Below are 16,531 nucleotides of genomic sequence, written 5' to 3'. Positions count from 1 at the left end.
CTAAACCCCCTGGCCAAACTAGTGCAGACGGGTTAACAGCCCAGGATATTCAGGGGAATAACCTGAAATAATGTATTTCATGCTGTCTATTTCAAACACCAGGGTGCTACAAAGCAATTTGCATGACATCTATCCTTGGATTTCTAGGACTACTAATGGTTAATTGCCTTATCGGGCAAATTTCATGCGAAAAAACTATAAACAACAAAAAAAATTAAAAAGTTTAAAAATTAAAAATGATCATCCTCTTCAAACACAAATTAAGTTGGCTAATGACATTATTTCTTATGAAGGGTTGAGGCAAATGAAGTAGGTGTAGGGGGAAACAATGTGTTCTTCTCTTCAAGCAGTTAAATAACAATTTTTGTAGCATCCTGAGCAAAAATTTACCTGCCCTAAAAGCCCACACAAAAGATTCATACAAATGCAACAACAAATATATGTATTTTTTTAAACAGGAAAATATAAAAATATATATATATCATTTATATGTTCATGGTCTTAACTTTACAAAACCAATACACTAAAATGATCATGAAATGAAAGATTGAAGCACAATACTAGTCTACGCTCTATTTGTATAATGTACATCTCTCTGGATATAATATTAATATCCAAAAGGAGCTATCTATAACTGGGGCCCTTTACTAAAGATGGCTGATTCTACATAGTATAATTATAGTAATATATTGTGTGTTGTTGTTGGCAATGCTGTGAGAGGTAGTGGTTCAAAATCACTAAAGAAGATTCAGTGATTACACAGCAAGTTATGCAGGAAAAAGAGGAATTACAAAGTACAAAATCAATGATGTTTCATTCCAGACAACCAGTGAATGAATATAGACTTAATTTCACACAGCGATAGAACACAGGATATTGGCCGTTGGCAGTAAGAAGGGCATTAACTCTGTGATAATATATGAGTTAACATCCTACTTGCTCGTAGCAGATGATATGTAAACAAATTGATTTCTTTTGATAAAATTAATCATTAAATGATGAACTGAAAATACAATAATACATATATCCAGTAGTGACAAAACTTTCACTTGAATATCACATAAATATGAAAATGGAAAACAATTTAATGAAGTAGATTACATTTAATGATATATAGTAGCAGTTAATACCCACAGACATACAGATTTTGTAAACATATAACTGGCTTTGTAAAGGAATGGGGGGTAAAAATACATGGAGGGGACTATAGAACAGAAGATGTAGCTAACATGTACATAACAAACGTGGAGGGAAAGACTTCATTTTCTCTGCAAAAACACAAAGGAACTGGTTAAATTTATCATAATATTTCTTAAGTTTATATTTTGCTATGATCACATGATGAATAGTTTAATTTGCAATACGTTGCAAAACCGAATAAATAAAAGACAAATTTGTTAGCATAGAATTTGTTTGCCACTTCCATATTAAGATAAGAAAAATACCTTGATAATAAGAAAGAAGATCTGGGTTTGAATAACACATTTTCAACATGTAAATGTTCTGCTTTTTTCTTTCTCAAGAAGTATTGCACTCTCTAGTCTCTATTATTGAAATATCTAAGAAGAACAGAACAGCTGAACACCTGGATAAACATGCAGCTACTATCAGTGAAGGCTCTAAAGGTCAAAAAAGGTTATATTTGTCCTACATTCCCATAAAATTAATTACGGTATTCAATTACAATGTCCAATACTGCCTGTAAATAATTGACAAGTTGAAGAATAAGGTTTTCTCTATGATGGCATCATCTTTGCAGATTATAATGGTTCCAGTTTGAAATTAGTTCCATTAACAACAACCTTAGGTGTGTCTTTTCGCAAAGGGAGTTACTAGAGGAAATGAAAAAAACTTTTTTATCATAGATTTGTTAACAGTATTGGAAGATGGTTGCTCCCCCATAGTGTTTTATCCATAGCTTGGTGATCATGCTGTTCCAGGGTTCTGTTGCATAAAACTTACCATTGATGGTAACTTTGCCATCAATATTAATAACCATGGCAACATCACTCATCAGCCAATCAAATAGAGGATGTCAAATGTTAATATTTCATAAACTTGATGAACAGTGGATAGGAAACCCAAATGTTGTGTAAGTACCTCCTATTAGTTAATATATCATATCATTAGTTTGTAGACTTATCAAAGAGTCCATAATATCCTTTAATCAAAATAGAAGTTCCCTGGAAATGTCACTGTTTAGAATCGATCTACATTCAATTAATAGGTGGTTGTTAATGACCCTTAACCTCACTGACCCCATAAATAGATTTACCATAATGGAATACCAACATAACACTGTCTTCTCTTTAATAACAGAGGAAGCTTCCTAAGTACAATTCTATTTTTCATACACAGTACATTGTGTTTCTTGTGCACAACAAACACATTTTAATATGACAGAATAACTAGTACGGCTATACTTCACCTATACAAAGGAAATCTTTCATTAACTGGCTACTACCCCATTACAGTGGATCTCTCCGTTGCTGTGTATAGTCTTGTTGAGTTCCAGGGTTCCGTCGATGTACTGCGTTAGCATACGGTCCAACCATGATACAGTGTTGGCCTTCAGGAAGCCCCCTTCGAAGAATCCAAGATGGCCGCCGTGCTTGGTGACGGCATAGATGGCGCTGGTGGACTTTTGGCTGAACTCCATAGGAGTCCAGTTCTGGGATACGGGGATGAGGGCATCGTCACCGGCATTCAGCATCAGAAGGGGGATTTCGATCTGTGGAAGAGGATGCAAATGGGCCTCGATCAGCAACCAATCTTTCACATAAGAACAGACTCCTGACCAATTCCCTGGTACCAATCAAGGGATTTATCATATAATATCTGGGCTAATCCACCTATTTCACCCCAACTTGCAAATCAATATCATGTAAAATGGTTTCTATTTTGCCAAAGCAGGGGGAAATTGTTTTTTTAGGTGGATCATGGATGCATAAAAAAATAGTGAATTAACAAAAAAATTGTATGTTTAGAGACAGAAGAGTATCATCATTTTTAAAGTTCTATAATGTTAAAGGTGAAGACTAAGGCTGTGCACAACAGTGTAATGAGGTACCCGAGTACACTCCCAGGCTTACAAGCGAATGATTAAATATTCGGACGCCATGTTTGTTTTTTGTTTTTTGTTTTATTTTTTTGTTTGTTGCCACCACCATACCACTGGAGCAGTATCCCAGTCCGTCGCCGAAAAGGCAGGCAATTTTACTTCGAGTTACAATTGAAGGCGCCGATTTAATAATAATAATAACAGTAAACAATGCTGTTTTAAAAACCAAAGCTGGCAGAATAATCCAAACAGATATCTGGACATTTGGTCCCAGTTTCTGAGTGGTGAGTTTGACAGTGCTTGAGTTGGGAAACATTTTTACCGATGGTACCATGCCAGCGGCCACCGCTCTCCCTGGCACGGGTAAGCGTTCATTTTGTGTTTTTTTTCCCGGCCGAATATTCGAGTACGAGAAATCGTAATCGAGTAGTTGTCGACAGTGCGGGTACTCGAGCATTCGACTACTCGTCGCAGCCCTAGTGAAGACCAGTTTTGGAAACGCCCCCCTCTCAAAAAATGAAATGGAAGCTCTTATTACCAATCATGTGAAAGAATATGTTTTGACTACTACGTGATGATACAAATTTTGCCGAGAAACCGCCTACTAATTTACATATTTGGTATTATTATATCTATTTGGACTGGATGGATATCGGGCACGTGTCGCGTAGTCCCATATACATGTACATCTTTCTGTGTACAGTGCTTGTAACTTTACCAAGACTGGGCCAAATTTCTTATTATTTTACTGACTCCAGAACCTTGCAGTACACACCAAAACTTATACGCTAGATGATCAACCTTTTCTGATCGATTCCACAACGTTTCTTTCACAATACAATCGCATGACCATAACTGGTCTTTATCTTTAAGGTATTATATGTATTAAACTCACCTTGAACATAAATGGGGAAGAACTGCAAGACTCGTAGAAATCTGAAAGACTGTTGTGGCCACACATTTTTCTGAAAGAAGTGTGAAAGAAAAGCATATTTGGGCAATCAGAATTAAAAACAGTGGTATCCATAGTGTATTTTTATTTTGTACTTTATTTTAAACAAAAAAATGTTGGAATGAAAAAGTTGTCATGAAATAGATCGAGGTTCAAAATGAATTCGATATTAAGGTTACATCTGTAAAGCCACATTCAAATATGCCCATTAACCATCCTGGAAAGGTAAAATTACATAAAGCATAGTGCGCTTCACGTGATGCGCATATCAGAAAATACACATATAACACACAAGTACTAAACCACTGATGTTAACCATTATTATGTGAAGAAGCAGGACATTGCTAAGAGAAGTTATACATTCTGATTACTATTATCATTAACAAAATTTGTGGACATGAACAAAAAAATACTACCAACTGATGTTACAGATGACATTATTCTAATTATGAATAATTGAAAAGTAATAAATGCCTTATTTCACATTAACTTAGGATTTTCAAAAAGAGAAATTTCACATGGAATTTATATATTTCCATGCAGTTTGGCAATCTTGTTACATAATCATGCAATTTGGCCAGCCAGCCAGACACCAACCTGTCTTCAACTCTGAAACTGAACAGATAGAGTGATTGTAGTGATCGTTACCATCTCTCAAAGCAGTTATTTACCTAGTCATCTCTTCGTCGAGGTGCACCAAACTGGTGGAACGGAACACCTTCTTGACGTTGTAGCACGGAGGAGCTTCACTTCGGTTCTTCCAGTAGGTCCGGGCACCTTCCCCAAAGAGCATGTCAAAGTTTTGACGCAGCTGACGAAGCATGTTCTGGGTCATCATGAAGTTGTAGAAGCGGCGCATGCTCTCCCACTCGTGTAAGACTTTAGAAGCTCTGTAAACATGAGCAGAAGGATTGATCGACGATCAGGAAGGAGCATTACAACAGATTTCTAATGAGCAGTGTAACAAATTCTCCATTCAATTTATGGAAAGCCTTATAAAAAATATAAAAAAAGCCACACTAAAAAAGTAAAAGTACACAAACACAATCATTAATCAAGCAATATTGACCAAACAAGGGAACTTTTCCAAAGTAAATTCTGTTTCAAACTAAACTGCCTATTTCTAGAGGACAAAGTTCCGAGCAGAACCATAGTCAACAAGGAATTGCTGGCGTTAAATTACAGTCTGTGCTTGCAGACTTCATCATAACTGGTTGTTGTTACAAAACTAGACTGAACTTGATAACCAGTTGACTACTGAATTCTTTCATGTGCATAGGCTTAATACAGGAGCTACCCGGTACTCGTAAGCAATGGGTTAAAATCTCAAACGATAAAAGCTAAAGTTCACTTACAAGGTAACATCATATCCTTGGCAGACAGAGATACAACACATAAAGTCGTCTTGCCTCGAAGGTTCTTCACCCAAGTACTTGATGACAATATTTGCTCCCATGCTGAAGCCTAACGATACAAACTTACTAGACGCAAAGTGTTCCTTGATGTAGTCTATCATGGCAGCGTACTCTCCAGTCTCTCCTGAACATCAAAAGAAATCATTATTATGTACTGGATTTATTTTTTCTTACTACAAGTTCTTTGATAATACAAGGCAAAACATGATTGCCAGCACGTTTCACTAATTTGTATTCATGTTTTATCTACTTCACTTTAAGCCCATTTCTCTCTGCAGAAATAAACATGTTACACAGGTTTTTTTTAATCATTCTCAGTCCAGCAAGTTCCATTAGTTGCTTATATTTTGCTTGGCTAAACAACCCAGCAGCATTTAAAAACTACCGTAGATCTCTTGAAATGCAATTTAACTACCTAAACTCAAGATTAGCTTGAATGTTTCTCTTAAGAATCCCTATGTAAAAACTCTTCAATGGCACCATCCACAACAATACCATTATCAAACATGAATAAATAAAAAAATAAATCAACACATATTTATTGCCCTTTGACATCATCTGCTCAAAACTATGTCAAAGGATATGAATTACCACGCTCATGGCTTCACGCAAACAATAAGAGCTTGTTCAGATATGATGCGGTAAACTCTAGCAAAATAAGCCGCCACGTTTTTTTTTAAGTAAATGAGTGGCGACTGCGTGTGACTAAGCTCCTGCACGTATTCACGGAGCTCTGTGTTGTAAGATACAGAAATGTGATGCGTATTACTTTTTATGTCATCAGAAAGCACGTTTTGCTGCTTCATATATAAACAAGGCTTAAAGAGAAGGTTGAGTTCTGGGAAGAGGTGAAAAATAATTTGTGAGCGTTATCATTCTTATTATGCAAGTGTGGCAGAACATCAGATAAGACATGTTCCCTGAAAAGCATGGCTCTTCAAATGCCTTTATATTCTAAATATGTCATGTAACTCGTAAAACTGGGGGGGGGGGGGGTAGGTTTTTTACGCCACGTGTTCGTGTAGTTCCACATACATCATTCTGTGTACAGTGTTTGTAACTTTACCAAGACTTGGCCAAATTTCTTATCATTTTGATGATTCCAGAACCTTGCAATACACACAAATTCTTATATGCTAGATGATCAACCTTTTCTGGTCGATTTCACACCGTTTCTTTCACAATGCAATCGCATGACCAGAACTCAACTTCATCTTTAATACCGTTCTTTACCGTAGGTGAAGATTCTTGGTGAAGTGAGTGGAACTGTAGGCAGGGCACCTAGGTGGTTAAGCATGGCCACGCGGAAGCCCTGTGACATGGCGTAATGGGTGAAGGTTCGCACGTAAGCCTTCTCAGAATGGTTGGCTATGCCAGGACAAACACACAGTGTGACATCAGCTACAGGGTCAAATAAAGAAGAGAGGAACAGAGTTGAGATGGTTAAATGTTTTTAAGGGGATCTTCATTGAGGGTGTAAAAAGTTCAGTTATTACACTTTGAAATAGATTTTTTTTAAATTTATGTTTTGTCCTGAAGCTATGTAATGTGCAAGTTATCACTTTCGTGAGAGAGATCACAAAATAGAAATTGAGAGGGGATGTCGGGTAAAACTGCCCAATCAAATTTTCTGTAGGCAATATTGTAAACAAAAATAATTAAATGACACATTTTTTTGCTTGTGTGAATTTGTTCATACTGCCTTTATTGAAATTCTTCTATCTAATTCTGTTTTAGTCGTTGTTTTCGCAAGTGTAAAAAATATTTGGCAAAGTTGTCAGAGAATTTTATTCTGACATCCAAAATAGTTTAAGAAATGCCCATGGAGATCCCTAATCCCACAATGCCTAGAAAACCTTCTTCCCTTTGTTCATACATAATATGTAAGCATGACAAACAGAATGCCTTTCCTCATAAAGAAACAAACTAATGATAATAATATAAAATAACAAAATAAAACAATACAATTATAGCTAAAGAAGAAATCTGGTAGACTTTTACTGATCTTTCATACCATCAAAAATGTTGTACAATAATATCCTCATGATACAGTCAAACCTGTCTATAGCGACCGCCCAAGGGAAACACAAAAAGTGGCCTTTGTAGACAGGTTCCTTTAGTACATGATTCAATGAGAAGCCATTTTCAAGGAAACAACAAATGTGGCCTTTGTAGACAGGTGGTCACTAAAGCAGGTTTGACTGTAATATCATAATATTCTACTCCTTACCCCCTTGAGGATGGGGTTTTGATGGCTCAAACAGATCAAAGGTAAACGTAGCTCCATCTGGCCGAGGTATATTAATACGTTTTCCCTTGGGATAGGGCGCGTTGAATCGACCGATCTTGGCGTAGATGAAGCTCTGAATGTGTGCGTTGTGACCCCATAACCGATTAGGCACATATCTAGGCAGAGAAACAGAAAAAAGGGTTGATTTCCTAGTAAAAATGCATCAAAACTACCGGTTCAGAGAAGACAATCATGAAATTCCCCTTTTTCCTCCAATTTCTTTGCTTCAACATCTCTTCATTTTTGTTATCAATAGTACAAACATGTGTAGGAGAAAAGTTGTATTGCTTTCATATTCTCATTTGATTTAGTAAGTGATCAAAATTTGTGTTCAACCCATGATAACCTCAAATACTGAAATCATGATAAACTATTCAAAGCATCAAGCACATACCTGTGTGACATAATACGCAGAAGAAGAAAAAAAAAATTAGGAAATAGAATTGCATATTGTGTATCATTACAAAGCATAATTGTGTATCATAACAAAACGTAATTGTATAAAATCCTCATTTCAGCTTGGTTAAAAGATCATTTAAAAGGATTATTCACCTCATTCAAATTTATGAATCTCAAATTATCTCATACACTTCAATCTTGATCGATGCAAATTGAAGCACTGCTCTTCCCCTTAGTGCTAGGAGAGTGTTCCATCTTGGAATCAAACTGCACTTCTCAACAGCATACAAGGGCAAGGGCAAGTCCAAGCTATTGTATCCTTCAAGTTACTGACCACTACAACTAAGATTTAAGTATAGAGATGATTAATAACCCTACTAGAACGTAGATCAGGGCCCCGTCTTACAAAGAGTTGATATCAATCGTAAGTTATTTGCGATTGATATCAATCGTAACTATGTACATAAGAGATAGGAGACTGCAAACTTGCGATTGATTGGAGGACTTACGATTGATTCGGATCAATCGTAACTCTTTGTAAGACGGGGCCCAGACCTAATAACAATAATAATAGTCACATTTCTTTAGTGCATAATAATGTTTCTGAGCACTTTACATTGTATTATTATTACCAGGTCATTTGATTTAATTGCTAGCCCGTACAATAATAATAATAATACTCAGTTTTTATATAGCGCTTATTAGAATCACTAAGCGCTTCCAAACTTGGAGATTATTACCCCGGCTTTAGCTGTGCTGCCAATAGTGCAACGATCCACCCTCTTTAAGAAGTGAATTGACATATTACCCCTTGAATGTCAATTCATATACAAAATTCAAAAAACCTAGTTACCTATGGGACACAATGTTAATTATTAAATAGTACCTTGGACTTGCCCGCTATAGGATACCTGTGGACTTTGGACTGAACATCAATTTTAGCAACTTACGGCTTTGTGAGGATGGAACATAATGAGAGGATACTGCGGTTATATTTTCCCTCTCTGTAATGGAGGGTAGCAGCAGCGGGCTGATCCAGCAGCTTTAACACTTTGAAGAGGAAGAAGTATAAGAAGACAAGGATGAATGCTGTAGATAACAAGATCCCCATGGTGGACTACATGTGAAGGAATATCACCACTCGATATGTCTGAGGAATAGAAAGAGGGAGAAAAGAAAGAAATAATTAACCATGTAGTAGCTATGTACAGAGCTTTATTTCAATATACTTTTGCATACAGTATGCAGTGGCTAATAATTGTATGTTTGGTTTTAAACTAACCTTGAGCAGATGTTAAATTAAATTAGATTTTGAGAGAAAGGGTTGTAAATAATGAATCGTTTGTTATGCATAGCAAATTATACAGCTTTGTTAATATAAATTACACTGTACTTTACTTCTAGTAAATGTTCACTGCAATTACCCATGATATTATAGCTAATACCCTGGGGTGGTATTCTGAGATTAATTTCATCTCAGACAAAATACCCTTTAAAAAAATGTTATCAATTTCTGAGAATCATTTCAGTGAGATTTTATATCATCAAGACATGCCCAACTACCATGGGATATATAATAAGAAATTTCATTAGATTTCACTCTCATCCTGTTCAGCCAATGGAATCACTTTCTACCAGTCCTCCTCCTTTTTTTTCCAATTCAACTTCAATTTATTTATGTTTCCAACAAAACATTATAATTCAATTATGAACATTTATAACAATTTAGGAATACATATTGGAAACAGAGAGGCCCACTAAAAAAGCAATGCTTGTACGAGTGCGGACACCTCATATGATATTTAGGAATAATGAGTAATTATTGAATTAACAAGTGTGTAACTACAAAAGAACCTACAAAATAAGGAGGGAAAGGGGATGCCAACTGAGAGAGCACGAATGTCTTACTTTTACAATACTCACTATGCTTGCCCCAAAGTGCAACACACTTTTACCGGGATTTTCTTTTAAAATGACAGAGGTACATGTAGGTTCAGAGCCTTTCGGACGCCAATATCATTATTGTAACTACAATATATGTCACCAAAATTGGTTGTAATTCAACACGATAATCCCATGAGAATGCTGCCTAAGAAATATACTCAATACTGATTGAATACTCAGTATTATTTTGTTTATTTTGATTGCACTGCTAGCTGTATACTCATCCAAAACTGTTGCACTAATCGTGCGTCCAAAAAATAAAATAGCACCTACCCTATTTTTAAGTCTTATTTTATCTTTAACATAAAACAACTTTGGCATTAGCATTAGTGCTGCATGTATTGCGCTTTTAACTCTTATAGGCATGCAAGAAGATTAAAATAAAATTACAATCTAAGAAAAAAAGTGGTCTCGGACTATCGGACGCCATTTTAGAGATAAAAATCGTGCCCAGAATACTGCCCCCTGTATTTAATAAAACATTTCTCTCCACTACTGTAGCAGCAAATGGTTTACATCTCCAATGACTCAAGCATTAATCACGTTGGAGACAAAGTCTAACTGATTAACTGGCCCAAACATACCATTCTATGACCTGATCAAATATTTAAACACTGACCTAAACAAAAGGATTTATCAATTACGTCATGCATGATGTCCAGGATAGTATGCCAGATTTTAAGTACAGGTAAACATAATATAGCTGGCAAATGAGTGAGGGGATACATTTAAAATACAATATGTTGGAACTGATGGCTCCTCAGTCCTAAGATCTGTGATAACTAACATCATATTTTCGTTATGGTATTGTGGTCAAGTGGATAAGTCTCTGAACTGTGAACCACAAGGTACTAGGTTCAAATCCCTGTCGCAGGACTAATGTCCTTTGACAAGACATTAATCAAGATTTGCCACACTTGTCCTAGGTGAGGTAAATGGGTACCAGGAAGGATTATTTTTTTATAATGCTCGAGCACTATGATGGCAGCCATTCTAAAGTCGGGGTAATAAAATGGAGCGCCAGGAGTGACAACGTGCCAGACATGAGCGCTATAAAAGACTCCACTACTAAAGTTATTATGATCATTATTATCTCCTGCTCTGAGAATTGAACAACAATAAATTGCAGTAGTGTTACTTTACTAGAGAATACTCTTTTTGATTTCATGGTGAAAATCTCCTGCTCTACTACTGCCAACATCAACAAACTCATTTCCTTCCTCAGCTACAAGAGGGAAGCACATAGCCAGAATCTTTTTTGTTTTTTAACAGAAACAAAATCACAAAAGTTTGGAATAAATACCTTAAATGCCAAATTTCCTGAATTTGCAGTTTAACTGGTCACCAAAGAAGAACGCCTTCTCAAAACAAGGTGCTGGAAAGAGATGATCTAATTTATCCTTTGGATATTTTGGATGACATATTGCTACAGAATTAGGTGTGGCAGTAGGTCAATTGATCATAAATGACCTATGAGTGTCCCTAGATAATTCTATATCAGGAGATCAGGACAAGACATGAAGAAACACTACAAAAAGAAACTGACGATGCTTGAAATCCCCTATTGTTCTGTCCAGGGACGTTGGCTTGTATACAATCTATAAAACTCGGAAAAGCATAATAGAAAATTCTTTTTCCTGACCCTTTTGCTTCCATCTTTCATGTATTCCAACTAAGTAATTGCAAGTAAGAAGAACCGAAAACTTGTTTACTTACTAGCAATTGCATAGCTACATGTACATTTCTATTCAAATTTCAAATTAAAAGGAAAGGTTTAGTTTTACTTCTTGTATTCAAAGGCTAATCAGTTTAACACATGCATCTATTTGAAGACAAAAATTGTACAAACTGTAAATTTTCAGGAAAATGCAGAATAAATTATTCTACGATTTCTTCTTCATTCACATTAAGACCCAAGGTTTCTGTTCTTATTGAGAGTGAGTTACTAATATTTGGAACCACTTACAGTACAAGTACATAGTACATACCTATAACTAGAGCACTTTGAAGCTGTTTGCTTCAATGTGATGAAGTTGTGAGCCTGTGAGGCGCTATTTGCCACTTAACTTTCAGAGGAGTGAATGTCTTTTGCTTTTGTCTAGCTTTTTAATTTTGGTGGGGGGAGGGGGATTAAACGGGGAGCTGTGTGGGGATACACGCCAGCTCTGCAAGAGTTATGCTGACTAGTGACTACATCTCTGTTATCACCTTCCAAAGTATAAGAATCATTTGATTATTTGATTTTGACTTGCTGCATGTTCTATTCATGAATAAATCATAATACCTGTACATAATCACAGAAGATATGAGGAATAATAATTCTTGCTCTTACACACAAAAATACACAACTTACATTTCAATGTTGAAAGGGAAGGAACCGTAAGTGGAGCATGCCTTTCGAGAAAAAAAAAATCTCTGAATAAATCCCTCAAAAAATCCTCCCAACGAAACAAGACAATTCTCCCTTGAAAGGATTTTTCAAGGGTTTTTTTCTGTCTGACACCAGTGTTGAAATAATCCCCTTTAAGGTCAGTGTAATCACACTGACCTAGCTTAAAGGGGATTGACTTGACTGCATGTTCTATTCATGAATAAATCATAATACCTGTACATAATCACAGAAGATATGAGAATAATAATTCTTGCTCTTACACACAAAAATACACAACTTACATTTCAATGTTGAAAGGGAAGGAACCGTAAGTGGAGCATGCCTTTCGAGAAAAAAAAAATCTCTGAATAAATCCCTCAAAAAATCCTCCCAACGAAACAAGACAATTCTCCCTTGAAAGGATTTTTTCAAGGGTTTTTTTTCTGTCTGACACCAGTGTTGAAATAATCCCCTATAAGGTCAGTGTATCACACTGACCTAGCTTAAAGGGGATTATTGTGACTAGGTCAATGATTGGCTGGCATGTTTTTTTAACGCGCTTTCATACATGCGCACAAATATATTAGCGGGCATTGAACGAGACTTGTTAATTGGGCATTACTTTTGATTGAACGTGAGATGTCACAATGCTTATCTAATATCTACCTAACGGCGCATGCGCACTGGCCCATCAATTATCCACTCCAGCATCAGCAAAGCATAGGTCTAGAGAGTCCATGCTATCATTAAATGCGTATTGACCTCTAGCACTGCACTACGTGTTAATAGGCGGCATTTTAATACATGAATAGTCAATACACTCACAACACGCAAATGCACACAATCATGCCGATGCGCCTAATCTGCACAGTTGACAGTGTCTAGACTCACATTCACAATTTGAATTTTTTAATTATTTTTTCTAACATCGGAAAGTTGAAAAAAATGTATTTTACTGCTATTTAGGTGTCATCAATTGTCACTAAAGTACCGATTTTTAGTAAAATTAGTTGAGTTTTGTACAGTGGTGTTTGAAATGTTGAGCTTTTATTACATGGCCAGTGAGCCAGGATAGTAATGCACCTAGATCTAGACCTAGGCCTATCAATATCATGTGTGCAATTATCTAGATAGACTAGACCTCTAGACTATTTATCCAGATTATTCGTAGCCCGTCTATCACCGACGTAAATTAATTAGCCTAGTCTATCTAGATTTCTAAGATCTAGTTTATTCAAGATGGGTCAGGATATTTCTGTCTGACACCGCCTAATGAGTGGCAACACATAGATCTACCATACCGTCTACGTTACATTTACATCAATGGCATGGCAATACTTGGTCTTGGGGCCTACTAATAGTAATAGTAGCTTTACTCGTGCAATGCTTTCGCACTGCCACGGTACAGTACAGTGTCAGCTCAGACCCTTCAGTGCAGTGGTAGGTAAAACCTGTCTTGCCAGCCTTGCCTTTGACAATAAGTTACGTTTCTCCAACTTTACCTTAGCAAGTTACATTAATTTCATAAAACTTAGCCTGCATTTTCCGAAGACAAGATATACCTTACCAGTGCATAAATTATCCTCCTTATCTTCAACTCCGGTGACAGGTTAGCCGGTATTCTCGACATGTACTTCACACGTACGGAGTAGTTCGGGGGCGGGCGGCGCGGGCGGCGAGGGCGCTTGGCATGCAGCGCTAGCGCGCGCGCCTCAGCTAGCTCAGTATTATGATCGCGCATATCATTTTGGGTCGTCATGAGCGCAGCGCATGCATGCTATGACTTTGTTGGTGTGCTTGTTGTTATTTTGTGATTCGGCATTTTGTATTCATTAGGAGTCTTACGCCTTTAACTTTTTTGTAATTTATTTTGTATGATAAGATTTTGGTTCATGCTCTTTGCATTTTTGTTGGTCATTCACAGCGGCATTTTGAAATTCGGGTGGATAGTGATTCTTTACAATTTTGATATATTTGGATGCCCTTTTTTTTCTTCATCCATTCCCCCTTTTTCGTCTTTTCCCCCTTTAAAAGGAAAACAATAATGATCACACTTATGAATATTTAATGTGAGTTAAGTAGGAGACCAACAGATAATGTCCATTGCACTTTGGTCAATAAATAAATTGACCATATTACGCAACAAAAAGGGGTAGGCCTAGAAATCCTAAAAAAATCTGGATTGAAGTATATCTTTATTTCAGAGCTTAGAATGAAAATGATCAGAATCGAAGAAATAAAACAAATAAATTATGATCATTTAATTTTCCTAATCGACTATCAGAGTACATTTGAAACAAATCGGTAAAACTCCATGTAATATGTTGCACAATTACAATTATGTATGAGAAAAAATAGGGGTCAAATATAAATAGGCTCTCATGAGCCTGGCTACCGCTAGGTACCACAAAATAAGAGAACATAAAGGATAAACGGGAATGTATTTGTGAACATAAATGACTTTAAATTTAGAAGCCGGATGTGTCAATGGAACACAACTGGGACAGGGGCGGAACAAAGGGATCACCGGGGTCCTGACCCCCTTTCATGTTTTTCATAACTGAGGAGGGAAGTTGGGAATAATCTTACCACGGGGGGGGGGGGGGGGGGGGGGGGTCAGGCGCGGATCCAGGATTTCTTGGGGGGGCCATATTTGAAATTATTCGAGGCAAATATTGTTACGTAATGGTGACCAGCAATTGCGTAATGGGGGGGGGTGCAAGGAGGGGCAATTTCCCCCTCCCTCCTCCGCAAAGCGCGGAAACGTTTACGTTTCATTAAATCATGATAGAATTAAGAAGACGATTCGTTGTACCGTTCTCGACTCTTAATCCTCGTCTGGATTAAGTCCCCCCCCCCCCCCCCCCCTCCTGCGCGAAGCGCGGCAGCTTTTACGTTTCTCTAAAATTTTACGCTTGTCTAAATTCAGTTCCCCCATCTCCTGCGCGAAGCGCGGAAGCTTTTACGTTTCATTAAATCATTAGAGAAAGAAGACGATTCGCTGTACCGTTTTTTACTCTTAATCCTCGTCTGGATTCAGTCCTCCCCCCCCCCCCTCCTGCGCGAAGCGCGGAAGCTTTCAAGTTTCATTAAAATTATTAAGAAAGAAAACGATTCATTGTACCGTTCTCGACTCCTAATCCTCGTCTGGATTCAGTCCCCCCCCCCCCCCCCCCTCCTGCGCGAAGCGCGGAAGCTTTCACGTTTCTTTAAAATTATTAAAGAAAGAAGACGATTCGCTGTACCGTTCTCGACTCTTAATCCTCGTCTGCATTCAGTCCCCCCCCCCCCCCCTCCTGCGCGAAGCCCGGAAGCTTTTACGTTTCATTAAAATTATTAAAGAAAGAAGAAGATTCGCTGTACCGTTCTCGACTCCTAATCCTTGTCTAAACTCTATTCCCCCACCTCCTGCGCGAAGCGCGGAAGCTTTGACATTTCATTAAATCATTAGAGAAAGAAGGCGGTTTGTTCTCGACTCTTAATCCTCGTCTGAATTCAGTTTCCCCCTCCTGCGCGAAGTGCGGAAGTTTTGACGTTTCATTAAATCATTAGAGAAAGAAGAAGATCATATTACTATCTCGACTGTTAATCCTTGTCTGAATTCAGCCCCCCCCCCCTCCTGCGCAAAGCGCGGAAGCTTTGACGTTTCATTAAATTATGAGAGAAAGAAGAAGATTGGGGGAGCTGGAGGCTCCCGTTCCCCGCTGCTCCGCAGGTTCTGACATGTAGGCATCTCAAGAAGCATATTTCTTGCCTGGTTGTCAATTTACAGCAAACGCATAAAAAGTATAATTTACAAAAAAAAATGAGGAAAAATCTCGGAAAATTATGCCATTTGAGCATTATGTGTAAACCACCGTTAAAAAATTAGAAATAAACCACGTTTGAATTTCATTTTCCCCGAGCCCCCTCCCTGATCAGTACGCCAGTGCCCCGCCCCCTCCCCCCCCCCCCCCCCAATCTACACTTTGTTGGCGGAAAAATCGCAACTGATCTACCCTACCTTTCTTCTTTCTCTTTTATTTCTTTCCCTTTCTCTCCACTTTACCTTTCCCTTCCTTTCCATCTCTCTCTCTTTTAGGTTTGCTGGGGAGGGGGG

General features: G+C 37.5%; 1 protein-coding gene across 2 annotated transcripts; it reads right to left on the bottom strand.

Moving 5' to 3' along the window:
• Positions 1-218: 218 nt before the first annotated feature.
• On the bottom strand, positions 219-14,125 carry LOC580120 (monoacylglycerol lipase ABHD2). Of its 2 annotated transcripts, none has more exons than XM_031000180.1 (8): positions 14,000-14,125; positions 9,068-9,267; positions 7,659-7,834; positions 6,662-6,829; positions 5,369-5,552; positions 4,685-4,903; positions 3,957-4,026; positions 219-2,731 (listed from the first exon to the last, which is right to left on the bottom strand). In XM_031000180.1, exons 2-8 carry the CDS (start codon positions 9,226-9,228, stop codon positions 2,450-2,452), a joined length of 1,260 nt encoding a protein of 419 aa, XP_030856040.1. In that variant the 5' UTR covers positions 9,229-9,267; positions 14,000-14,125; the 3' UTR covers positions 219-2,449. The 2 variants fall into 2 exon arrangements, with proteins under 2 accessions (XP_030856040.1, XP_030856041.1); XM_031000181.1 differs by lacking the exon at positions 14,000-14,125 and adding an exon at positions 11,365-11,504.
• Between the last annotated feature and the right edge of the window lie 2,406 nt (positions 14,126-16,531).

This window comes from Strongylocentrotus purpuratus, unplaced genomic scaffold (assembly GCF_000002235.5).
Source record: "Strongylocentrotus purpuratus isolate Spur 01 unplaced genomic scaffold, Spur_5.0 spur5_scaffold_6, whole genome shotgun sequence".
Lineage (NCBI taxonomy): Eukaryota > Metazoa > Echinodermata > Echinoidea > Camarodonta > Strongylocentrotidae > Strongylocentrotus > Strongylocentrotus purpuratus.
The sequence above is the reverse complement of the archived record's forward strand: the minus strand, read 5'-3'. Positions and strand labels throughout refer to the sequence as shown.